We start from the raw sequence: 27,165 nt of genomic DNA, 5'->3' as shown, positions 1-27,165 counted from the left end.
ATTAAAATTAAGGCTTTTTCTGTATAGTAATTTGTATAATTTTAATTTTACATAGTAGCCAACCTTAGAAATGTCAGTCTTAAACATTCTTATTCATCCACTGCATTCAATGCAGTGGAATGTGTTAAGTGTTACTTCAAATAATTACATTGCTGCTACTTCTATGTTGAAGCATGCTTTTTAAACACTGTATTCAATATTTACAATGTATATCATTTAAACTTCATGTAAAAGCATAAGTATGACTGTCTGACTTTAATACAAACACCATACTTGGAATTTTCCCCCCAAAATGAAATGTAATTTACTACAGTTTTAATAATCAACACTTTTTAAAGTTTTAAAAATATGTCTTAATCTGGATCACCAATATTTGCTCAAGTAAGTCAGACAATGCTGTTCCTTATTTAGGTTGCAAAATTTCTTTTATCAGTCTGGCTTCAGTTTCTTTAGGCACAGAGAAAGTATTTCCTCCAAAGCGACTCCAAAATCATGCATTTCTTCTCAATATCACACTTTTTTTCTGCTGACTTCAAATGTGGTCCACCTTGGGGGAGGGGAGGGGAGTATCAAGGTTCAAGATGAACTTATTTGTGATTCCCAGTTTTCCATGATCCTCCCTTTTTTGCTCTTTTAAAAACACAGTGAGTTAAAATACTGAACAGCAAGATAAAAATGGAATAGTATCTAAGAATCAAAATGTATTACCCATTTCTCCTATTATATCAAAATTTGTAGTCAGAATTGTCTTAATTGACTTTATTGTAGTTTTTGTACACAAAGAAAAATCATGTTCATATCCATCATGAACAAAAACTTAAAAAGGCAGAACTAGAAGACATGTGTCCTTCACCAAAGCAAAGCTGTGCTAAAGGTTCCAAACATTTCAATTTTTAAAATAAATATTTTCATTTTCCGATGTCTACTTTCATGTCTTCAGAGTGTCACAAGGAAATTGAAGCTATCATGAATTACATTTTGTTTAGAGTCCCAGCTCACTGTGTTTGGTAACTGGCCATGCCATATCCAGCCTGGTTGGGAGGAGGTATTACAGGGGGAGGGGCTTGTCCTTGGGGAGGCTGAGCACCAAATCCACCCATCCAAGCAGCTGAAGGTGATTGACTTGGAAGAAAAAAAAAAAAAAAACTTCAGCAAATGCAAAGAAAAAATTATCTATACAGTTATACAAAAGTCAAGCAGAGCCTAATCATAAACAAGAAATCAACATACTTACAACAGAGAGCAAAGAAATAAATGATACATATCCACATATGCAAAATATATATTCCAATATTAGTCTTAAATTTTTGCTAAGATAACATATGACTTCTCTGAAAAGTATCTCAAAACTGATTTTTTTAAAAATGACAAATGATTCAACTCATCATCTACCCATCATATACTGCACACATGGTATATCAATTTATAAACAATTTTAAATACACAAGTTTACTTTGTAAACAGGAAGAAGAACTGGTGAAAATAAAGGTTTGGGCTGGCTAGAAAAAGCACAAGGGACCAACACAATCTAACAATAAAGGAAAAAAAGTGAGCTACTTTATATTAGATAAATTTCAGAGACTTCTCACACAAGCCAACAGGCATAAATCATTAAATTTCTGAACATATCCAGACAAAGATCTTTTCCATGCAAAAAACAAGTAGGTAAAACAGTATATTAGAAATGTAAATCAAATTCTACCAACTGCTCATAGAGATAGGAGGACACATCAAATGTTACCCCAAACTCCCTTTCCACCTAGATAATAAAAAGCAAATTTTTAGCATTACAAATCATTTTTCATAAGGTTCTACAATGCTTATAATGCCACATAGTTAATGCCATAGTTCAATGTATTTAGTTTAAATAGATTCTCCCTAGGAAAACACACTTTTTAATTCCTTTTGTCGGAACTATATGTTTCTATACTGGAAAAACTCAAACAACTTACTCTACTCCAAATCCTTGTTGATTCCATGGTTGCCCATATACTCCATAAGGTGGTACTTGCCACCCATTTGCCATATACTGTCCATACTGTTGTGGGTTTCCATAAACTTGGCTCCACTGGCCCCACTGACTATAGTCGACCTAGGAAAAAGCAAATTACTGTTTTAGGGAACAAGAAAGAAACACAGTATTTGAAGAAAGTGGGAGACAAGGAAGAGAAAAACTAAGCACCCTTATGTGAATAGGACTCTGTTATTTATCATTGTCTAAGTTTATTGGGGTGGTGACACCTGTGAAAAGAAAGTATTAAGATTCAGTTAATACCGCAAAATAATCACTTTTGAAATAGCATTAATAAAATCAACTGAAAGCAGCTATATGCTTTACTTTTTTGTTTGCTTTCTTTTACAGTTTCTAAAGCTTTTATGTAGATATGTAAGAAGGAAACCTTAAAAAGTGCTATGAAAAATTGAATTACCTGTTGGAAGTTTTTAGTCATATCAGGAGATTCTTTACCCCAATAGCATTTAACAACATGTCCTTCAATTGTAGTACCATTCACCGAAACAATGGCGTGGGCCGCACTTTCATGGGTAGAAAATCTAAGAGAGGATGAGAATGAAGTTTTTTGTTTTTTATTTTTTTAAGTACTTAGTAAGTAATACAGAAACTCCTTAATTTATAACTATCAACTTGGTATTTTCCTAAAGTACATCATGTAGGAGTTTAAAGTTCTACATTGCAAAGAAGTACTAAAATAACAAACTCTGATACCTGAGGGGATATCAATTAATATAACTGAAAGGAATGGATCAAATGTAAGGTAGGATTTTACCTGACAAATGAGTAGCCCTTCTCTGGAAAAACTCTGATTTCCATAATTTGCCCAAATGGTGAGAATGTCTGTCTCATAAGCTGATCTGAAAAACAAACATACAAATAAAATATTTAAGGTTCATGTTATCATGAAATTGCTGCTAATAATGATGAAGCTCCAGAGAAGGGGATTAGAAAACCAGACACTATACCTGTTAACCCAGAAGCAATTCCTCCACAGTACACAGTACAATTTTTTGGACTTGATTGGTTTACTACATCTTCAAATCTCAACTGCTTAGTGTTATCTATATGCAGAAAGAGAACAAAAATGTTGATGGGGCCTCCCTGGTGGCGCAGTGGTTAAGAATCTGCCTGCCAATGCAGGGGACACAGGTTTGAGCCCTAGTCCGGGAAGATCCCACATGCCGTGAAGCAACTAAGCCCATGCGCCACAACTACTGAGCCTGCGATCTAGAGCCCAGGAGCCACAAGTACTGAGCCTGCGTGCCACAACTACTGAAGCCCACACACCTAGAGCCCGTGCTCTGCAACAAGAGAAGCCACCGCAGTGAGAAGCCCGCACACCACAACAAAGAGTAGCCCCCGCTCGCCGCAACTAGAGAAAGCCTGCACGCAGCAACGAAGACCCAACACAGCCAAAAACAAAAAACAAAAAAAGTTGATGGTTATACAGCATTATAAAACTGATTACCATATACTATTAAGATATGCCTCATTGTGGGGAGAAATAGAATTTTTTCTCCTTAACACTATGATTTGACCTATAAAATCACCTGGTTCACAGCTCCAAATATACTCGCATCAAAGCTCAGTTATTTTCCCACAATTATATTGAAGATAAAATGAGTCTTGAAATGCTAATAAAATTTCAATTTTAAGAAATTAAGACTAAACTAATACATGATTTTGTGAAGTATCCATAAAAACATATAACGGAGACATATCTTACTTTCTTGTGTACTTTTAGGTGCAGGTGGTTTACGTGTGGCCCAATTGGTTCTGATCTGACGACCACCCAACCACTGACCTCCCATATGCACAATTGCATTTTCTGCATCCTATGGAGAAAAAGGAAAAAAAACAGCAATTACAAACACAGAGAAGAGTGGTTCATAAGACTCATTAAGATGAAATAAAACGTTGGCACTTCTGGATCCAATAAATCTTATCAGTAAGTGACTCATTAAAGCAATATTTATTTATAGATTTTAAAATACCAGGATAGGGACTTCCCTGGTGGTCCAGTGGCTAAAACTCCGCTCTCCCAATGCAGGGGGCCCAGGTTCAATCTCGGGTCAGGGAACTAGATCCCACATGCCGCAACTAAGATTTCGCACGCTACAACTAAAGATCCTGCATGCTGCAATGAAGATCGAAGATCCCGCGTGCAGCAACTAAGACCCAGTGCAGCCAAATAAATAAATTAAAATATTAAAAAAAACCCAAAAAAAACCAGGATAGCATTTAAGCATCAAGGGGAATTATAATTCAAACATAAAAGGAGAAAATTACAATCCCACTGATCACCAAAAAAAAGGACAAAGTTGTTTTCAAATATCTTAATTTTATGGTTGATTTGTAATATGACTTTTACTGAAGAATATCTAAAAACTCTTGATACTATGGTCTAAATATCACCTAACCCCCCCAATCTACATTCTAATAGCAATGGACTATGACACAAGATTTAAAACTTAAGACGGAAGACTTCTGCATTATGATTTAGAATGCTGTAAAACTGAGTTCTACAATAAAAACTGAGTAAGGTATGGAACACATGCCCCCTACAGTGGAAGTGAGGAGTTGTAACCACTGGACTGCCAGGGAATTCCCAAAAAATGAATTTAGGAAGTAATGTGAATTTGCAATGAATCTAAGCAAAAAAAGGATACAACTCCTGCCCTTTATCTTACTGCTTCAATAAAATATAAATAATTTAAGTTGTTGAAACTGTTCCAAAACATTAATACCAAAGCCCATTTTATTATCTGATGTTACAGTTAATGCAAATGCTTAGATATTTGGTATCTCGTTCTTAAATACATGCAAAAATCAAGACGAATTGCTTAAAATTTCATTTACATAATTTGCTGTAGTCATTAACGTCCCAGCTACAAAAATATGGATAATAATTAAAAAGTTAAGGGACATCCCTGGTGGTCCAGTGGTTAAGAATCCGCCTTCCAATGCAGGGGATGCGGGTTTGATCCCTGGTCGGGGAAACTAAGATCCCACATGCTGCGGGGCAACTAAGCCCATGCACCACAACTAGAGAGCCCACGTGCCCCAGGTACAGAGCCCCCGTGGTGCGTTACAACTGGAGAGAAGCCCATGCGCCACAACTAGAGAGAAGCCCACAAGCCACAACTAGAGAAGCCTGCATGCTGCAACAAAAGATCCTTCATGCTGCAACTAAGACCCAACGCAGCCATAAATAAATAAATAAAAGCATTTAAAGAAAGTTAAAATTGAGATTTTCATGGTTAAGACAAATATAATTTTTAAGAACATTTATTTATTTTATTATTTATTTGGTTGTGCCGGGTCTTAGTTACGGCAGGTGAGCTCCTTAGTTGCGGCATGCGAATTCTTAGTTGCAGCATGCATGTGGGATCTAGTTCCCTGACCAGGGATTGAACCCAGGCCCCCTGCGTTGGGAGTGCGGAGTCTTAACCACTGTGCCACCGGGGAAGTCCCAAGACAAATATAATTTAACTTCCCTTCAAATTCTGAGATTAGCTCACTTGTCCTAGTTGTGAGTTCTACTTCTAACACATCTTACCCTTACCAAGTCACAAATGCAAGCTTTAATATACTTCATTATAATCAGCCTATTTTTCCCAGTTATTTCCAAGCTTATGAAAAAAAAGAACGAACTACACCCTATTATTAAAACAAAATTACACAATAGTTGTGTTTGTAGTCAACATCCAAAAATATTCATTAATAACTAAATTTTGCATTAAATTCAAATTGAGTTGAAAGAACATACCAGTTTATTATAAAAAGATACAAAGCCATAGCCTTTGGATTTTCCAGTTGCCATGTCTTTAACTACTCGGGCATCCCTGTGAAAAGAAGCACAGCTAAATGAGGGAAGTAAAAGTCATCCTCAAAATAAAAACTAAAAGGAACCACACACACTGTATTGTGAGCATTTTTTAAAATAAAATTCCAGTTAGCCCTAATTAACTACAGCCATTCCTGAACTCTCCCTAACGCTTCTTTACCTGTTAGAAAAAAGCAGTAGGACAAAAACATGTAATAAACATGCAACCTAATCAAATAGCCTGTGCTTTCTAAACTAAATGCTCAAATTTGAAGATTAATAGGAACAATAGTTTCCTTTTCTAATATTCTATTCGCTAGTGTCCTCTAAGGTTTACTGGTTCTATAAATTACTGTAACAATGCTAACTACTTTACCATGCAATCTCTAAATAGTTAAATGTCTTCTGCCTAGTGATACAAAATATATGAAATATTAAAAAATTGAAAAAGAGGAAAAAATAGGAATTAAAAAGGCATACATGGCCTGTTAACAGATTTCTTTATTTTTCTTGGTCAATTCTCTACCATCATTTTGGAGTTTGGGCAGCTGTAAATTTTGAAAAATTGACATTTTCAGAAATTTAAGAAAGAATAAAAAACTAACAACAATGCTAAGCACACCAGTACGAAAACAACAAATTTACACAGAAATTTTAGTGAGTAAGTTAAAATGATTGGAAATATAGAACTCCACTGAATATAGAATGTTAAAATGTAAATACTAAAATATGTATATATAAATAATGTATAATAAGAATAAATAGAAATGAGAAAAAAATCTACAACTGAGTTCCAGTGTGCACAGTTCCTTGCAGTTAGCCTTCAAGATCCTGTCCATTCTTATGAGCAATTCTGCAAAATAACCAGAATGCTATTACTTTTAATTGTGACTTGGACTTTAGAAAAACTGCAGGTCTCAGGTATAAATATAGATTGAAAAACAGCAACCTGTATTATTTTTTATACTGATTTTTAAAACAGTACTACTTACCACATCTAGATTAAAAAGCAAAGTAAACATCAAAATAGAAAATTAAGAATTAAATCTATCAAATAAATTAAATCTATAGAACAACAAATTGTAGAGAGAAATACTGTTGTTCTTAGGCAAAACGTATTTTTGTAAAGTAGTACTAAAACATTTAACTTCAATCTATAGGAAATAAATACATAAAATAAAGTGATTTTAAGCAGATAGATAAATTGTGATTAACATTTTATAGAACTTGTAACACTTTAAATTTTCCAATATATTTGATCAAGTAACATACAGCAAAATCTGAGCACCAACTTTGTTTAAAAAAAAAAAAAAAATCAAACCACAATTGGGCCCTACCCTAGCAGAATCAAATACCACTAACAAAAAAAATCTACTAATTAATCCCACATTTATGGCTCAGACATTGAAACATTTTACTACTATAATAATGCTACTTTTCAGCTAAAATATCAAAACACATTTATCATTATAATTAAACATGTACATTTCTAATTTCACAATATATCCAAGGATTCACCTACTTTCCCCATTTATAAATTCCTCCCATAGAAGTTTAACACACAGTATAAATCATTTATTTTTGGTTAACCCATATCTTTAACCACCAAATTTTGAAAACATTTGACAAAAAGCTGGACTTTATAATAAGTTTTACCACCCAAACATCTGCTTTAAAGATAACAAACAGAATCACTTAATTTTTAACATGTTATACACAGGATTAGATGAAAACAAGACCCCAAAACACTGAAATGACATTAACATTTTCAACAACATCTACTAATCAAAAAAACAAAACAAACAAACAAAAAATCACACTAACTAGGGAAAGAAAATCTTAATTCTGATGCAAGTTAATCAAGTACAATTTTGCCTATCACTATTGAATACAGTATTGATTATGATACTTACGATATTTTACCAAAGGGGGCAAATGCGGATTTGATATCTTCTGTTGTAATTTCTGGACTCAAATCCCCAACAAACACGTGGAAATGATCTGAAATCAAAGCATTTGGTAATCAAATACTTAAGAAGTCAGGTAGTAAACCTTTTTTAGGCAACACTAAAGGAAGAAAAAAACCTATGTGAGCTGGTAATGCTGCCAAGGATAATTTCAGAACTCTTCCACAGTAAAATGCAGCAGGAGTACTTACTGGAAGTATCTTTTTTCTGGCTACTTGGTGTTGTTGCCCAGTTTACTTTGACCTCCTAAAAATAAAGATTATATTTAATAAAATTATTAGGCATGTCATTATGAGTCACAACACTTACCACTTATTAAATCATTTTATCAAGCAGGATTATTTTGGTAAAAGCACTAGGCTGAATAAAGCAAAACCATCCCTTGGCAGAGCTGAATATTTGTTAAAAACTTGCTAAGAAAGAATACAAACTAATTTGACATGCAATTATATATACTCATAAGATGCCATCATTTATTATCTTACCTTTCCCAAAATTTTTCTCCCATTCATAGCAGCTAATGCAGCAGCTGCATCTCTGTGTTCATAAAATTCCACAAAGCAATATGGGTCATTGCTTGTATGCTGCAAAACAGAAAATCCAACAGAAGAGTTGACCCTTCTGCTATCGGGTTGCTGAGAAGAAAATCCAGGAAAAAACATTACTGATAGCTAGGCATGTACGAGGTGAGATTGCATAAGCTTATGAAAGCCTAACACTTTAAAAATAAGATTTACACCTATACCTGACTTTGCACCTCAGAATACTGTTGTACTCAAACAGAACTACAAAGCAGTACAGAATCATGACTACCAGCATTAAATCAAAATATAGAATTCTGGTGAAGTATGTTAAATATAAAACAGAAGTTTATATTAGACCAAACAAAACCTCAAGTTCAGATTTGAGAGATAAGGACCACTCCTTACCACTGCTCTTCTCTCCCAACATTATTTTCAAAGGGATGAATTCTATTTATGCATCATAATCCTTCATAAACTGTATCCCATGACTATAAAAAAAATACAGAAATGAACCAACTTTACAAACTTTACTCCTGATCGAAACTAGGATTAGTACTATTGATACACATAATAAGACGAGATTATGTATTTCTTTTCTGTACAAGGAAGGAATAAGAATAAAAAAGAAAAATTTCAGATTTATAACCAGCTGTTGAAATGAAATCCCTACCTTTCAAAATCTTCTGAAGCTCTGGAGATTCTATACACTTTGAATTGGTCTTCCAAAGACCAGAAAAATATACTAGTGATTAAGAAAAGATTTTCTGAAAATGTGTCTGAATAAAATATTCCACAACAAAGCTAAAATTGTATATCACAAAACACCAATACAAGAGAGTAAATACCTAAAGAGTGGATATAAGTATATGTATAACTGATTCACTTTCCTGTACACCTGAAACTAACACAACATTGTAAATCAACAATACTCCAATAAAAATTAAAAAAAAAAAAGTGAGTACCTAATATGACACCAATAAATATAAAACACCAACATAAGATGAGAAACTACCTAAGATATAACAACTGTAACACCTATGAACCAAAATGGAAATGAATTGTATAAGATTGCAACCTATATTGAACAGCTATACAGTTGTACAAATATATTTTTTACATAAGGTTAAAAATATCACTATTCAATGTAAAATATCTAAAAATAATGTTTAAAATGTGGAATTCCAGTTGCACTTACAAGGGATTAAAAATACCAGATAAAATAAAGCTCTTTTCAACAACCACTGTTTTTCATTCCAGGAAAGTTTTAGAAGAAAAATCCAAAATAAGACGTCTAAAACAATAGTGGTGAAGCAACCAGAAGGCATTTCCTTGAGGGGAAAAAAGCGTAATCATTAATACTGACAAGAAAACTACTACGGGCTCTCATACAAAATCCTATTGTTGTAGCCAAGTGAATGCTGTTCTTACGAGGCAGAGAAAGGAAATAGGGAAACGACTCCAAACAGAAATACGCACTCAAATTCCTCTTGTAGAAGAGTTAACATTTACCAGTAACACTCACTGAAGAAAAGGTTTAAAGGTAAATAAGAAGCTAAAACTGTGCTAGTCAACTTTTCCTTTTACTCCTACCTCTTCTGCCCTGATGGTCTCTAAGGAAAACACTGTTAACCGTAGCAAAACATACAGGAGTCCAATGGTAGAACTATGATAACAACGGGCTTCAGTAAACTAGTCTACTCATGCATACTGACTTCAAATTTATCTAACCAGTAGTAGGCCAGATCCCATTCAATGTATGTACATACATGTATACACACACACACACACATATTCACATCACACTGCATTTCATCTCATTTAAGACACCATTTTTTGTCACTGTCAGAGATGTTAAAATTTTTTAACATTTGCCTTAGAATTGATAATATACATTTATTATAGTATACAGCGAAAGCTAGAATCTACGATAAACAGTATCTAAAGTAAAACATCGTAAAACTAAGGGGAGGAAAGGGATTTCATATGCTAAAATGAAATTTATGAAAGGAAACTAATAGTCTGTACTAGAGTTCATGAGTTCATGCCCTTTGAAAGCTTCCCATTTACACCACCACCAAGTGACACTCTGAAATCAACTGTGTCCTTACCATGGTGTTGTCACCAGTTTTTGTTGGATGACATAAATGTCGAGACAAAGAAATATGAGATTTTACAACTATTTACAAGTTCAAATGTAGGAGTTGTAGAATATGGATAAATTATGAAAGTTCATTTCAAACTCCTCTACCCCTTCATATGGCTGACTGTGCACACAGGTTTTAAAAAATATTATGTATCAAATGTTTCTCAAAAATTTTCTAGCGACTCTCCACCTTCTCACATTTCATTCTTTCCTAAACCCACTCCAGTCAGTTTCCAACCCAACCATGGCAAGGAAACTTCATGTTGAGCTCACCAATGACCTCCCTGCCATCTCTGTGATCCCTTTTCTGTCCTCACCTTGACTTTGAAGCAGAATTCAAAACTGTTGACAACTCTCCTTCTCTTCTAAATATTCTCCTGTAGATTCCACCATACTCTCTTGGTTTTCCTGTTTCCTCACTGGAGGATCTTTCAGAGAGTATTTCTTCCTCCTTAACTCAAACTATAAATGTCACTTAAGTGTTGATATGCTCCCGGGCTCGAACCTAGGCCCCCTCTACTCTCTTCTCTCTCAGCGCTCTCTCTAGATCTAGGAGCTAGATCTTATCCAGTCCCATGGCTTCAAATTATCACTGCAAGCTAGTATCATCAACACTGGTCTCTCTAGAGTTCCAAAACAGTTTATCCAACTGCCTACATATAACGTCCATTTATATGTTTAATGCACATCTTAAAATTAACATTGCCAAAACAGAGCTCGATTCCCACCACTCCCCACCCCCCAATCAATCCTGTGCCTCCCTCAGTCATGCCATGCCCATTTTAGCAAATAGCATTACCATACACACAACTGCAAACAAGAATCTAAGGGGTCTTTCTTGATGTCTTCTTTTATGTCCCACGGCCAATCCAGTCCTACTGATTCTACCTCCAAAATGTATCCCAAACTTATCTACCTCTATTTCTATGGCTACGACTCTAAAGAACAAGCTCCCCCCACCCCACATCATCTCCTACCTAGGCTAGTGAAATAAACACAGCTGGTTTCCCTATCCTTCCACTCCTGCCCCCTACAATCCATTCTCCATACAATAATCATTTTCCAAATAAAGTAACGTTAAAGATGCAAATAAGAATACTTCATCAGGAGGACTTCCCTGGCAGCGCAGTGGTTAAGAATCCGCCCGCCAATGCAGGGGACACGGGTTCGAGCCCTGCTCTGGGAAGACTCCACGTGCAGCAACAAAGCCCGTGCGCTACAACTACTGATCCTGCGCTCCAGAGCCCGCGAGCCACAACTACTAAAGCCTGCGTGCCTAGAGCCCGTGCTCTGCAACAAGAGAAGCCACCACAATAAGAAGCCTGCGCACTGCAACGAGGAGTAGCCCCCGCTCGCCGCAACTAGAGAAAGCCCGCGCGCAGCAATGAAGACCCAATGCAGCCAAAAACAAACAAACAAATAAATTAATAAAAAAGAATACTTCATCGCCCTACTTAAAACCCCCACTGCAACCAGAGTAAAATCCAAACACTCTGTCACGGCTCATACTGCCATATGTGATTCGAAACCCCGACTGCCTACTCCATTATACTCATTTCCCACCATTCACCAGGTTCCAGCCACCTTGGTCTTTGGTTCCACAAATGCACCAAGCTCATTACCAACTCAAGGCCTTTGTATGGACTGTTCCCTCTGCCTCCAGCTCTTAATGTAGATGGCACCATCTTGTTATTCCTATCTCAGCTCAAAGAGGTGATTTCTGATAGTAGTCATTACCATGTTGATCCCATACCAAACATCCATAGTCTAAAAAAGACTCATTTGATCTTTTAAAATTTGGTTGAGTCAACTGCCCACTGATTAGAGATTTCTAGATCACAGATCATAACCAAAAAGCCTCAACATTCAATTAGGCAACTTCAGTTCCCATCTCCTTAAGAACCTACATTATTACTTTCACAAAATAGATGCCAAGGGCTTCCCTGGTGGCGCAGCGGTTGGGAATCCGCCTGCCAATGCAGGGGACACGGGTTCGTGCCCCGGTCCGGGAGGATCCCACATGCCGTGGAGCAGCTAGGCCCGTGAGCCACAACTACTGAGCCTGCGTGTCTGGAGCATGTGCTCCGCAACAAGAGAGGCCGCGATAATGAGAGGCCCGCGCACCGCGATGAAGAGTGGCCCCCGCTTGCCACGACTAGAGAAAGCCCTCGCACAGAAACGAAGACCCAACACAGCCGTAAATAGATAAATAAATAAATAAATTAAAAAAAAAAAAAAAATAGATGCCAACTGCAGCAAGACGTCATCCCTCACCACCTAGCCTATACAGCACCAACACTGCAATCATCAACACAGAACCGTTATATTCTCTTCAAAGCTCTTATTCCTATCCAGAATTATCTTGTTTACTTGTTATTTACAGTACTCTCACTAACATGTAAACTCTTGTGAACCTCACTGGTCTAGCTCTGCATTATATCCCCAATGCTTTGAACAGTGCCTAGTACAAAGTAGATTTTTGACTAATTAAAGAAAGAATGAATAAATAATCAAAGACAGGAAGGAAAGAAGAGATAATATACCAGAACAGAGTGATAATTATCCTTATTAGTTAAGAATGAAGATCAAAAGGCCACTCTGCTTTACATATTTTTAACAGTTCCCCTCTGTCTCAGAATATAACACAAACCCCTTAGCACAGCTCTGACCCCTGCTGAACACTCCTGCCTCATCTCCTAAGACTAATCCCTTTCGAAACTCCAACCACGTTATGGTTTCTATCTTTCCCTCTATCTCACAAGTACTCCCGCTCTCTGTCTACCAGGCTTGATCAACATTCTTCTCTCTACCTGGATTCCCTTCTTTCTCAAATTCCTGTCTAGCCAATGTCTAGTTTCCATTACTATCCTTTTCGGTTTCAGCCTAGACACTGAATCCTCCCCTGACTGAAGACTGTATGGACCTATAAGCTCCTACAGCACTTGAAACTGTCAACTTCCACAGTATTTATTATCCTATATCATTAGTGCCTATTAATTCCTCTGTCTCTCTCATAGACTGGAAAATTCTATCGGGCTAGGAACCGTTTTATTCACCACTGTATCCCTAGCACTTACCGTGGTATCTGGTACATACTAAATAGTTGAAAAAAAAAAAAAAGTGTTAATAAATAAACTGAAACCCGAGTCATTGGGCACTGCTACAGAGTCTTAACCAGGAAAGTATAAAGAGTAAGATTTTTTTGAAAAAAAGGAAAACAAATTATCGTAACAATTTAAATTCCTATCTACATAAAGTTGTTCAGTCAGCATTTACTAAAATTGCTGAAAATGCTTGAGTGGCACTATGCTCATAATAACCTAATGTTCTTCTACACACACCAATTATTATTGGAAATATTTGAAATATAACATTCTTATTGGAAATATATGAAATATAACCTAGTTTTCCAACATTCTGAGATAAGCTCTAACAACTTTCTACAAGTAGAATCACTTGAAGATAACTACATCATGAAGGACCCTTTGAAAATAACAGCACAGAAACTTTGTCCTCTCAAATAAAACTCCATTCTAAACCTAGTTTGTCAGTCAAATCAAATAAGTCAACACAACATGAATCTCTCCATCTAGTAACTTGAAACTTAAAATGATACTAATCAACTCATGTATCTCAAAATGTCAAACATTATGCTAATTGTCAGCACAGGGAACTGAGAAGATCTTACCTCTGTTATCATTTTACAGCTTTTACAGGGTCCAATCTGACTGAATAACTGAAGAATAAGAACTTCTGTCACATCTCTGGAGAGGTTACCTACGTATCTGTACAGAAAGAAAAAAAAATCAGCAATTTCCCTTCAGCTCTGGCTCTAAAGCATTATCATCTACTCATCACCTTTTATTTCATTTTAACTTCCTCTGTCTTCAATAAAATTTTTCCAATTAAGCCTGATCCTTTGAGTGTAAGATTAACTCTCATTTAGGAAAGTAATAATTGTTCTTAGGTCACTAAAATATCACTTCAAAAGACTCTATTAAAAACAAATCAATATGACCTTGTTTACCCCCCAAAGCATATTATTCTGTACCTATATATCTTTTCTCATCTTATTCGTTAGAATAAAAATAATAAAAATTTAAATCAGTCTCAAGACAACTACAATTTTTAGATATGAAACACAATTCAAAATAATGTATAACACACACACATAATACCACAAATATTGATTCATTAAAACACCTGATCATAGAAGGATATCAGACACAAGGTGAGTTTATCTTAGACCTCCAACCAAAGCAATTACATGAACAAAGAAAAAAATTAAAGTTATAGCAAAACACAAAGATTGAAGGATTTTGTTCTTTCTGTCTTGCTAGTAAGATTGTTATCGATGGTAGGTCTTCTTAGTTTTGTTTTAGGAGAGCAGGGTAAAATAAAATTCATACTCAAAAATGCATCAGAATCAACAAAATACATCTTTATGTAGATAACAAAGCAAATATAAAGATTTCTCTAGAAATTCAGAGAAAATTTAAGACAAATCCAGGTATACTTTTGACTATAATATATCTAAAGATTCGGGATTTTTTAAAAAATTACAAATTGAATGTATGTATTTTGTATAAGAAACTTAAAATACACATTAAGTTTAAAAGAAAAGAACACCACCACCCAGAGATGACCACCTTGTATCATGGATCTTTTTTTTTATTGGAGTATAATTGCTTTAAAATGTTGTTAGTTTCTGCTGTACAGTGAAGTGAATCAGCTCTGTGTATACACATATCCCCTCCCTCTCCCCCATCCCACCCATCTAGGTCATCACAGAGCACAGAGCTGAGCTCCCTGTGCTATATAGCAGGTTCCCACTAGCTATCCATTTTACACATGGTAGTGTATTTATGTCAAACCTAATCTCCCAATTCATCCCACCCTCCCCTCCCCCCCCACCCTGTCCAAACATCCGTTCTCTACGTCTACCTTTCTATTCCTGCCCTGCAAATAGCTTCATCTGTACCGCTTTTCTAGATTCCACATATATGTGCTAATATACAATATTTGTTTTTCTCTTTCTGACTTTCTTCACTCTGTATGACAGACTCTAGGTCCATCCACATCTCTACAAATGACCCAATTTCATTTCTTTTTATGGCTAATATTCCATTATATATATGTACCACATCTTCTTTACCATGGATCTATCTTAATTTAGCTTAATAAACTTTAAGTCTTTCTCGCACTCAGCATATAGTTCCTAAAACTCACATCTGTTATGATCCTCATAAACCAAACAACATTTATAAAATTTAACACATTTTCTTCTGGAAAGTAAAAGGACATAAGTTTTATTTTCCTAACTATAATATATAACATCTAGAAACAATGTACTGAGACCAATATAAGCCTTGAATCTACGGTTGCCATAGTTTAAGATAGGATACTCTGAAAGGGAAAAATAAGACTGAGAAAGGTAAGGTTAAGTGTTAAAAAGAAAAAAAATTTTGATTAAGAATGAATAGCAATTTTCTTTTCACCTAAGAATTTCACTGCAATGGGTGCTAATAATTTTAACACACTCTAAAAATGAAACACAAGTCCAATGTTACTTAAATGGAAGACTAAACCAGTGACAAACTGGTTTAGGTCCACTATGCCACCTTTTTGTTATATTTAAAGTAGAGCAGACCCATCAGTAGGCTGTGCAGTGACATACTTTTCCCAGCAGTAGTGAAAGGTTATATAGGCTTCTGAGCTAGCCAGACAATTGCCTTTTTTTTTTTTAAAAACTCATAGGGGTTTGTGAACCTGTATCCATGGAATTTCTTTTTGTACAAGGTAGACCTATATGTAAAGAAAATGAACAGTGACCTTGGTCTCTGAAGTGTTAACACTCAACTAACCTAAAATGCTAATAGTTAGCTCATTTCTAAGAGAATAGGAGTGGATAAAACTGATTTTCACATATCAAAGCTAACTAGTAACAAAGTTAAAATTATCACTTGAATGTAACAAATTGTAAATGATTTAAATAATTTTAATTTGTATGACTGTTTAATGATTTTTCCAGGAAAAAACTGCACGGGCATTAATTACCTTACATACCTAACAGTCACAATTAAAGCTGTTAACTGTTTCACAGGATTTTTATTCCAAGTCAACCTATTTCTAATCAATTACGATTTTGAAGAATTTCTAGAGGCACATTTAGATATATTAATTTATATTTCAAGCACTGATAACAAAGAGCAAAAGGTTAATGTAAGTTTAGAATGTCATGAAATACTCAGAGAAAAACTTTAGTTTTAAGGTTTCCTATTTTTCAAATATCTCCACGAAAAGTTCAGTTGGTAAAGCAGCAAACTCCAAAAACTAATATAAAAATGGCCTTCCATAACAACATGTAGAACATCTTAATTTGCCAGGATAAAAAGGATATAATTCACCATATAATTTCACCTAAATTATACCCAAACCTGAGACTGCCTTTTCCTTTACTCAGAGTTCTGTAATTCATTCACCTACATTTGCCTTCATCCATCATAACACTTAATACAGAAACATTTTATAGCTTTTAAAATACTATACAGCTTAAGTACCTTTACGTTATCATAAAATTATCTGTCCCAAAATAAACACTAACAAAAATATTCAACTCTTGACCTGGTAAAAACATCATCTCTTGGTAGCATATAGAAATATTTCCTTTTTCTTTCTAAATCATCTACACTTCACTTTCTTTCTGCTTTAGTTATAAAATCATCAATATATTCTAAAGTTCCAAGGGTTTAAATATAAAATTTCTACTTGAAGAACATATACAAAATAACAGAAAAAGACAAATGGCTCAAATTCTTGTATTGAGATCAATTCAAAGAGTAAACACTTAGGAAATTCCAAAACGATTTTTAACTCAAGGGGGGAAAAAAAAGCAAACCTTAGGTCCATTTTGTCTTCTAAGAACAGGAACTGTAGGAACTAACGCATTAAAAACGGAAAATGATGTCTTTATCCCTAAAGTCAGGGTTAAAATCAAATTTGAGACTAGAACTTGGCAGTTTCACAGTAGGCAAAAGTTCACATTGCCAAACTACTTCCTATGTACAACCGGGCAGAATTTTAAGTTAAGAACATCATGCCTTTCAGAAGACTAATCACACTTTTCAATACTGAATGTGCTCTCACTCTGAAAACATTAGCCCTACGAAGGCTGAAATTACCAGCACTTTTACACAAGACACTATGGCTAAGTAATATTTTTACTTTTGTTCTTGCAAATTCCTATATAAGAGAAGATTTTGCAACAATATCCTTCAATGGGCCTCTAATGTGCTGATCAATTTGTCGATATTTCATTTTAGGAAGGAGGCAGGGTGGAGGAAAGGTGCAGGAGGTACAAGTGAACTGACCAACTAACACACATACACATACATTTTAAAGAAACAGAGAATATGATTAAATTGAATGAGAGGCTTAATTACAGCCACAATATAGCCAAATCTATGGTACAGCTAATCAATTTTATAATGGGATTTAACAGTATTTACTGCTATTGCCCTTAGATGTTCAGATTATACTCTAAGTCAATGGTTTATTTCCTCCTTTTGACTGAGTCTCTATCGGGAAGAAAACAGCCTTAAAGATGGCATTGCATTAACATGGTATAATTCCAGATCCACAATTCCTACTCATTTTGGTGCGAGTAGATGAAGAAAAAAAAACTACAATAGAACACCATTACAATTTAATGTTGTATAACAGATTCAGATATACCATGGATCAAATCACTGCACTCAAAGCTACACACAACACAAACCTGAAATGGGGGTCCTACAAGGTAGGTGTCAGGCAGTTCACTTCCAACACCAGTGTTATACAGCATGATCTCATTTGTTTTTTTGGATCCCAAGATACCCAATACATTTACCCCCCAATACAAAAAATGTCAAATGGGAACAAAGAACATCAGAAAACAGACCTTCAAAGAAACTATATGACAAATTTTAGGCTCAACATCAAAGCAATTCTATATCACTTTAAATACCATCAAATAAATTAGTAATACTGTAGGTAATGAATATTTAAAGACCTACCTAGGCTATAAACACCATATTGTTTTCTGATGATAGAACCATATGTCTTAGCTTGTGTGTGTCTGCAGGAAAAAAACCTCACTAGTAACACACAGGCATATTAAGGAAACAGTTTAAGATAAGCTTTGTTAAGAGTACATTCTTTTAAAACATACTAGGCACTTGAAAGCCTAATCCAAAGATCACGATGTAAAATAAAAGAAGGATCTCCATAAATAAACAAAAAAACCCTACTAGGTATCAACCTCTAAAGTCACCTTCAAAGTTTTTATCATGTTACTTGTATCTAAAAGATCCTTTTGAGAAGAAATATGTAAAATGAACACTTTAAAAAAATATGCATTTTTATTAAAATCTGACAAAAATCCAATTGTGAAACATTTGCTTTTATCTCAAAATTTTACATTTCAAATTTTAAAAAAATATATAAAAATCAAGACCGCACCACATATGACCATCATGTCTGCTTATATAATTTTAAATCAACCAGGACTTTTTAAAAAAACGGACTTAATATTAATTTAATGAAAGGAAGTATACAGTAATCATTGTAAAATATTTGAGTACCTCTTACGTTCCAGGCAGTGAACTAAGTGCTGCAGGGGTAAGACCTAGGAAGATGTAGCAGTCCTTGTCTAAAAAAAAAAAAAAAAATCCTTCCCATGGAGAAGAGTGGGAGAAGGAAAAAGGAAGACAGAATAGTAAACATGTACTGACATACAGGTACAACGAAGCTCAAGATATTTCTTTACTTATATGTATACGTGTCCCACTTTTAGATAACTGTAAACATAGACAACTTAATTGTGTTTCTGAGAAAGAACAGGAGACTGGAGAAGGTAGAGGTAAGAAATAAGTGACAAAGAAGTTAGCTTACTAGTCTATGGTCTAAGATCTGATGGAGATGAGAAGGCAGATGCAAAGTGCTTATATGAATTAAAGGTACTGCAATAGCATTTTGTTTAGCATGACAAAACAGGAATTCTTCATAAGGAACAGATAGATACAGTTAATGAGAAATATGCCTTGAGGATTTACCAATTATTCAGTAGCTATTATGATGCGATGACGTTTCAGATTTTTAAATACAATGTAACTGTTATCGTTGTTAAATACATGCTTGCTAGGCCTAAATCCAGCTTTCCCAGATGCTTCCATCAAAGAACACATTGCTAACTAAATACCAAGTCTTGGCTTCAACAGATGTTAGAGGACAAATTTCAAGTTTGTCCCAATTCTCTTTTCTGGGAAAAGAGAGCAGAAATGGAAGACAGCACAAAACATAAATATTGATACAAAACTTCCTACTAAGCAGACTTCCCATTCAAGCATTTGATGTACTTAAGTTGACCTCAAATTCTCAAAAGGGATAGCAGATACTTTAGTGAGACATTAGAGAAGTAGGAATAAAAAAGTGTAAGCCCCCCCCCCAGCCAAAAAAACAAACTTGTATCAATATTGAACATAGACATCTACCTTCTTTACTGAGCAAACTTTCTTTGGTAGGACTAGAGATGAGAAACTAGTCAAACTTCCTAAGTACCCATTCACCTTCCTCTGTTCCCCAAAAAGTAATTTCCCCATCAGACAGCAGAGCCAAGTGAACTATGATCATATCAATACCAGGCAGAGGCAAGAGAAAACAAAGCAGCGACCTGACTGACTCCTTGCACCCGAGGCAGGTGTGCTGAGCTTCGAGAGGCTAGGAAAACCCAAGGTGCCCAACTTAAACATTTAATTAGAAATCACACTTTAAAAAAAAAATGCAGGAAAAAAGAAAGGAGTGCCACACTATTTGGAAAGGAATGCAAATGCTGAGTCATCACTCTTCATTAGGAAGGAAAGGAAACTCGAATAAGCGGTTCAAAGACGAAATTCATTCATTACACTGGGCTTCAGAGTCGAAAGCAACAGCAAGATAGAAGAAAAAGCGCTCAAAAGACACAACGAAGAGCTGATAAAAACATCATTTTATCCAACCCTGAAGGTCTCGACCCACAGATGAGGAGGAGGTAACACCACTTTAACAACTGGTTGTCAGTTTAGCGCAGGTAGCGCTCAAAGTAAACTTCTTCATCCAAGAAGGGAAAGATGCTCCGGCGGCAAGAGGGATCCTTTTTGCACTTTGAAAGTAGCGGGCGCTGGGCGAGTGTTTCTGACAGCGTGGGCGGGGGCACGTGGGGCAGAAAGACAGTAGGGGCTTGAGTGGTGTTAGAATGTCCGGCTTCCTCGGAGAGCTCAACTTGGGATAAGAGCCGGGAGCGACTGGAGACTTGGAGGGCGCGAGTGCTAATTCCTCGCGGCCCGCAGGGGATGTGGCTGCGGTCCCACCCCCAGTCCCACCCCCACCAGGCCCAGCCCCCGTGGGGAACCGGCAGCTCCCGGCCCAGCCCAGGGCCCCCAGAGCAGAGGGAGAGCAGGAGCTCTCCTGGGCCTGACAGGCTCTGCCGTGCAGAAACCCGGCTTAGGAGGAGGATGCAAAGAAGGGCGCGAGAGGAAAAGGTCGAAATAAGCCCCGGACCCCAGGAAGTGACTGTGTTTGGGGGAAGGGAGAGCTTCCTTTCTAAGCAAAAAGGGACAGATGAGGAATGCACTTCGCGTCCGCGCCACCGCGGCCAGGGAGCCGCCGAGAGTCCCGCCTTCGGCCCCGCTCTCCTGCTCCCTCCCACAGCGTCCCGCGGTGCCCGGGCCTCTCGGCGCCTGGCACCCCTCGTCTCGGGTACTCACAGAGTCCGGGGCTGCCCGTCGTCTTCCATCATGGTGGGTGCGACGGAGCGATCCCGGGACAAGGGGGAGGGCAGGGCCGGGGAGGGGAGGGGGTGGGGAGGAAGGGGAGGGGGGCTACGGGCACCGGCTGGGGACAGAGGAAAAGGCACCGAACCCCGCTCTCGGGCTCTCTCCCCCCAGCCCGCTCCGGACACTGCGCTCCAACCAGGAGGAGCAGGAGGAGGAGGAGGATGAACAAAATGGCCGCCGCCACCAGCCAGGCAGGAAACGGGGCAGAGCGCAGGCGCGGCCCGCCAGGTCACCGCTCAGGCCAGCCGCGACAGCCTGAAAAGGGGCTAACTGAGTGAGGAGGAAAACGAGCCGCTGAGGAAACCCTGTGCCGGGTCACGACGGGTCACGTCGTGGCTGTGCGCCGGCTGGTCGGCGAAGCCCAGCCAGCTCAAGAAGAGATAGAGTAAAAAGAGAACCGCCAGGAAGCTGAAGTCTCTGGGAATTGTGGTCCTGGAAATGAGAGAGGGAAGCACTTCCCCAGAGGGCTTCTGGGAACTGCAGTCCAAAGAAGACGGCCGGCGCCCGCTGCGTGCTGGGACGCGAAGAAGAGACTTCTGGGGAGTGTAGTCGTACGTGGGATGTGCGGCAACCAGGAAACCGGCGTGCTGGGAGGGGAGGGGAAGAATCAAAGCGACGTTAAAAGGCGGGGAAACGAGACGAGAAAAACTGCTGTCCGGGAGGTAGACTACGAGTCCCAGAGTGCCTCGCGCTGGGGGCTGTCCTAGGGCTGTTCCAGGCATTTTAAGGCTCTTCTGTTGGCTCAGCCCAAGCTGCTGCTCCGCCTCCGTCCAGCCCGAGAGCGGTTTCTTCAACTGCGGCTAAGGCAGTGCTTTGGCTCCGCGTGGTGTCCGAGCCCTCAGGCCCTTGCGGCCCTCCTGTATTAATCAAAACGGCCGGCCCGCGGTCATCAACCGCCGCCCCGCGCGAAGGGCGGAGGGGCTGGGGTGGATCTCAGGCCCGCGCTGAGCTGCAGGCTGCGCTCGCCGGGGCTCCTCCCGCTTTCCCAACGGCCGGCAGCGTCCTGTGGGCGCTTTTTCCCGCAAATAGGTATTCTAGCCTGGGTAGGCTGCTTGTAGATTGCTTTACAAGTTTCAAAGGTTTCCCCATCCGTTAACTCATAGGATAAGAGAGTAAGAAGGGCAGCCCTCAATTAAAATGACTCTTCGAGTCAGTGTACAGGGGGTGATAATGCCCTCCTACCCCCTTATTTAGTTCTTAGAGAGGAAGTCTTTGGGCAGAGACGTGCACAGACTTAAGATTATGTTTACAGACATCCATCATGTGGACGGGGAACGAAGTCTTGTTCGAACATGTGGGAAACCATGTTCAAACTGGCTACGTAACACTGTAGAATTTGCTTTGTCGCCCGCAGCAGTTCACGGTATGCTTCCATCCCCACCCCACCTCCCTCTCTAAGCATCTTTAGGAAAACGTGATTGAGTTCGTACCCGCTCTTGTAGCCTAGTGAAGGGTAATGGTGAAGAAAGATTTTTCAGCCTGTTGCCGGAGCTTGAGGGTCCCAGTTAAACAGTGCCTTGAGAGCTGGTTTTACAAACACTACCAGTGAATCCTAATCCTGTAAGGGGAGTGAACCGTGCAAGAAAAGCGTTGTAAAGTCAATATGGGGAGGAGGGGGGATTTCGCTCTGGGAGGCTTCATAGAGACCGTGAGGAGAGAGTTGAGCCCCATGAATCAATAGGAACAGCAAAAGGGCACAGAGGCCAGGACCCATGGCTAAAATGTATGGGTTTTGGGGGAGGGAGGTGTGGGGGAAGACATGGAGTAGGGATATTGAGAGCTAAGTTAGAGAAGTGGGCAGGGGCTTTATAGAACCGTGTTGTTAAGGATTGATACCAGGCTCAGGAGTTTGGGCTTTGTCTTCCAGTCAATGAGGAGCTATTCAAGGGTTTTATTTTTTTAACTGGACCTGGGTATAGAACTGTATCATAATCCAGTTCATCATTGATCCATGCCTGGCCCGCTGTATTTTTTTTTAATACCTTCTTTTGTTTTTTGTTTTTATATATTTTTATTTATTTATTTATTTATTTATTTATGGCTGTGTTGGGTCTTCGTTTCTGTGCGAGGGCTTTCTCTAGTTGTGGCAAGCGGGGGCCACTCTTCATCGCGGTGCGCGGGCCTCTCACTATCGCGGCCTCTCTTGTTGCGGAGCACAGGCTCCAGACGCGCAGGCTCAGTAATTGTGGCTCACGGGCCTAGTTGCTCCGCGGCATGTGGGATCTTCCCAGACCAGGGCTCGAACCCGTGTCCCCTGCATTGGCAGGCAGACTCTTAACCACTGCGCCACCAGGGAAGCCCCCAAGGCCCGCTGTATTAATTTCCTATTGTTGCTGTAACAAACTTAGTGGCTTAAAACAACAGGAATGCATTATCTTAGTGTTCTGGAGGTCAGAAGTCCGAAATCAGTTTCACTGGACTAAATCCAAGGTGTTGGCCGGGCTGGTTTCTTCTGAAGTCTAGGGGAGAATGGTGTTCTTGCCTTTTCCAGCTTCTAGAAGCTGCCTGCATTCCTTTGCTTTTGGACCCTTTATCTTCAAAAACAGCAGCATAACGTCCTCTTTCCTCTCTGACCGCCTCTCTCCTTACCTCTCTTTCTGACTGATCATCCTTCCTCCCTCTTTGACTTACAAGGACCCTTTGTGATTTCATTGGGCCAGGATAATCTCCCCACTTTAAGACCCTTAAACACATTAGCAAAATCCCTTTTACCATAACATAATAAATTCACTGGTTCTGAGGATTAGGACATAGGCATCTGTGGTGGGTCATTATTCAGCCTACTTTTAAAAATGTAATAATAACTGTGAGCCCTCCACCCTAAAAAAAAGTTATTAAGGCAGCAATTTACATCTAACTCCGGTTTGCCTCACACACACACTAACTCATCCTCCTGCCTCCCCTCACCTGGGTTAACCATCATCCTGCATCCTGAATTTACCATTTCTTGTTTTCCTTTTTACAAAATTTTATTATATATATACGTATATATCTTATACATACATATATATTTCCAAAAAGTGTGTGTGTATACACATATATTTTTGAATTGTTTTTAAAGATGTTATAAAAAAAGAATATGCCTATTAGAATGGCTAGAATGCCAAACACTGACACCACCAAATGCTGGTGAGGATGTAAAGCAATAGGTACTCTCATTCAATGCTGGTGGGTGTGCAAAGTGATACAACCACTTTGGAAGACATTTTGGCAATTTCTTACAAAGCTAAACGTAGCTCCTAGGTATCTCAATGAGTTGAAACCTTATGTCCGCACAAAAACCTGCACGTGAATGTTTACAGCAGGTTTACTTGTTATTGTCAAAACTTGGAAGCAACCAAGATGTCTTTCAATAAGTGAATGGGACAACTGTAGTACATCCAGACAATGGAGTGTTATTCGGTGACAGAAAGAAATGAGCTATCAAGCCACAGAAAGACATGGAGGAAAAGCCAGTCAGAAAAGGCTACATACTGTATGATTCCAACTGTGTGACGTGCTGGGAAAGGCAAAAAATATGGAGATGGTAAAAAGATGAATGGTTGCGGGAGATGGGGATAAATAGGTGGAGCACAGGGCATTTTTACAGTGGTGAAACTATTCTGTGTGGTACTGTAATGATGGATCCCATAGAATGTACAGCACAAAGAGTGAATCCTAGTGTAAACTATGGACTTTGGTTAATAATAATCTGTCAACATTGGTCCATCATTTGCAACAAACGTACCCATAAATGCAACATAGTAATAATAGGGGAAACTGTATGCTGGTAGAGAGAGGATGTATTGGAACTTTGTACTTTCTTCACAATTTTTCTGTAAACTTAAAACTGCTCTAAAAATAAATTCCATTACAAAGGGAAAAGAACAATGCCTTTGTATCCTTTTGGACTTTTTTCACCCACTGTAACATGGGAAGAGTCAGCCATATTTTATGTATTTAGTTCATTCCTTTTCACTATTGTATGATATTCCAGTGTGTGAATGTAGCACATTTTGTCTGATTTCTCGTTAATGGACATCTGGGTTGCTTCCAGGTTTTTACTGTTGTGAGCAGTGCTACTATGACTATGCCTGTACCCTCCTGTTATAGATGTACAAGAGCTTTCTTTTGTTTATTCGAGTCTATACCTAAGAGTAGAATTGTTGAGTCACGGGGTATGTGAGTATTCAATTTTAGAAGATAATGTCAAATATTTTTTCCAAAGTGGATACATGGATTTGTACTCCCATTAGCATTATGTAGGAGGGCTTATGAGTGGATCCACAACCTCTTCAACACTTGTGTTTGTCAAACTTTTTACATTTTTATCTGTCGAAGTGGTAGCTCAGTGTGGTCTTAATTTGCATTTACCTAATCAACAAGATCGAGCATCTCTTCATATTTAATAGCCATATGTGTTTCCTCTTCTGAAAACTGCCTACTGATATATATTTGCCTATTTTTCTATTGGGTTAAATGTGCTTTTTTTCATTGATTTTAAGGAATTCTTTCTTTTTTAAATAAATTTACTTATTTATTTATTTATTTATTTTTGGCTGTGTTGGGTCTTCGTTGCTGCACCTGGGCTTTCTCTGGTTGTGGCGAGCGGGGGCTACTCTTCGTTGCGGTGTGCGGGCTTCTCACTGCGGTGGCTTCTCTTGTTGTGGAGCATGGGCTCTAGGCGTGTGGGCTTCAGTAGTTGCGGCACGTGGGCTCAGTAGTTGTGGTTCATGGGCTCTAGAGCGCAGGCCCAGTAGTTGTGGTGCACGGGCTTAGTTGCTCCGCGGCATGTGGGATCTTCCCAGACCAGGGCTTGAACCCGTGTGCCCTGCATTGGCAGGCGGATTCTTAACCACTGCGCCACCAGGGAAGTCCCTTAAGAAATTCTTGATGCTAATCCTTTCGCAGTTATGTATATTGCAAATATCTTCTCCCAGTTTACAACCTCTCTCCCTCTTTAAATGTCTTTAATGAACAAAAGTGCTTAATTAATTAATTAATTTTTTGGCCACACCGTGTGGCTTGCAGGATCTTAGTTCCCCGACCAGGGGTGAACCCGCGCCCTTGGCAGTGAAAGTGCAGAGTCCTAACCACCAGACCATCAGGGAATTCCCAAAGGTGCTTAATTTTAAAGTGGTCACATTTATTTGGGGTGTATGTGTGTGTGTGTATGTGTATGTCTGTGTCTTGTTTAAGAAATATTTCCCTACCTCGAGGTCTAAATTATAGACTCTGAAAGATACTCATCCATAGAGTCTACTAAAAGTTTTTAAACTTAGTATTTGAAATTTAAGTCATTAATCTACCTGGAGTTAAATTTTATACAAATATGGGGTAGGGATCCAATTTCATATTTTTCCATGTGGATAATCATTATTTTAAAATTCCATTCATTGAACAGCTCCATGCAACCTTTCCCAATGGATCTGACATGCTCCTTATGTCATCGTGTAATTTGGGTCCTCTAAGAAGGTAACAAGATGGAATTAGATGTGCAAGAGATGCATTGAGGGGAAACTCTTGTGAAGGATGAAAGGAGAGAATGGGAATAGGCAAGAGTCTCACAAAACAGCTTGGACACTTATGAAAAGAGAAGGGAGGAAGGAGGATTGCCTAGGAATTGCCTTCAACTTGTTGCAGCTGTAAGAAAGGCTTGGCTAGGCCATTGGGGACCCTCAGAGAAAAGTTTGCCTCTTAGAGGAGACCCATGTCAGACAGAAATGGCCCATCTTCTGTACCCCCGCTGTCTCAGTCACTGGCTGAAAGCAGCCTTGGGAGAGAGTGTGGTCTCTTAAGTGAATGCTACAGTGGATATAAAGTTGCTGTCTTCTAACCTGGGCAAGCCCTGGAGGCTGTCCA

At 38.4% G+C, this 27,165-nt stretch overlaps 1 protein-coding gene and 1 long non-coding RNA gene across 11 annotated transcripts; one reads left to right on the top strand and one right to left on the bottom strand.

The window, feature by feature from the left end:
* Positions 1-744: 744 nt before the first annotated feature.
* TIAL1 (TIA1 cytotoxic granule associated RNA binding protein like 1) lies at positions 745-21,752 on the bottom strand. Of its 10 annotated transcripts, none has more exons than XM_082424803.1 (15): positions 21,256-21,468; positions 19,096-19,163; positions 18,529-18,590; positions 14,163-14,259; positions 8,737-8,819; positions 8,293-8,442; positions 7,999-8,053; positions 7,754-7,841; positions 5,784-5,859; positions 3,741-3,849; positions 2,980-3,075; positions 2,787-2,871; positions 2,430-2,553; positions 1,953-2,092; positions 745-1,122 (listed from the first exon to the last, which is right to left on the bottom strand). In XM_082424803.1, exons 6-15 carry the CDS (start codon positions 8,317-8,319, stop codon positions 996-998), a joined length of 927 nt encoding a protein of 308 aa, XP_082280929.1. In that variant the 5' UTR covers positions 8,320-8,442; positions 8,737-8,819; positions 14,163-14,259; positions 18,529-18,590; positions 19,096-19,163; positions 21,256-21,468; the 3' UTR covers positions 745-995. The 10 variants fall into 10 exon arrangements, with proteins under 10 accessions (XP_082280929.1, XP_082280930.1, XP_082280925.1 ...); XM_082424804.1 differs by having other exon boundaries at positions 8,293-8,391; XM_082424799.1 differs by lacking the exon at positions 8,737-8,819 and having other exon boundaries at positions 21,256-21,475.
* Positions 21,753-22,018: 266 nt separating this feature from the next.
* LOC309642821 lies at positions 22,019-25,858 on the top strand. Its single transcript, XR_014253389.1, has 2 exons — positions 22,019-23,282; positions 23,631-25,858. It is a non-coding gene; the product is annotated as an uncharacterized lncRNA (long non-coding RNA).
* The last annotated feature ends 1,307 nt before the right edge of the window (positions 25,859-27,165 follow it).

The sequence above is a fragment of the Balaenoptera physalus genome (genome assembly GCF_965194825.1).
Source record: "Balaenoptera physalus genome assembly, chromosome: 14".
NCBI classification, from domain to species: domain Eukaryota; kingdom Metazoa; phylum Chordata; class Mammalia; order Artiodactyla; family Balaenopteridae; genus Balaenoptera; species Balaenoptera physalus.
The sequence above is the reverse complement of the archived record's forward strand: the minus strand, read 5'-3'. Positions and strand labels throughout refer to the sequence as shown.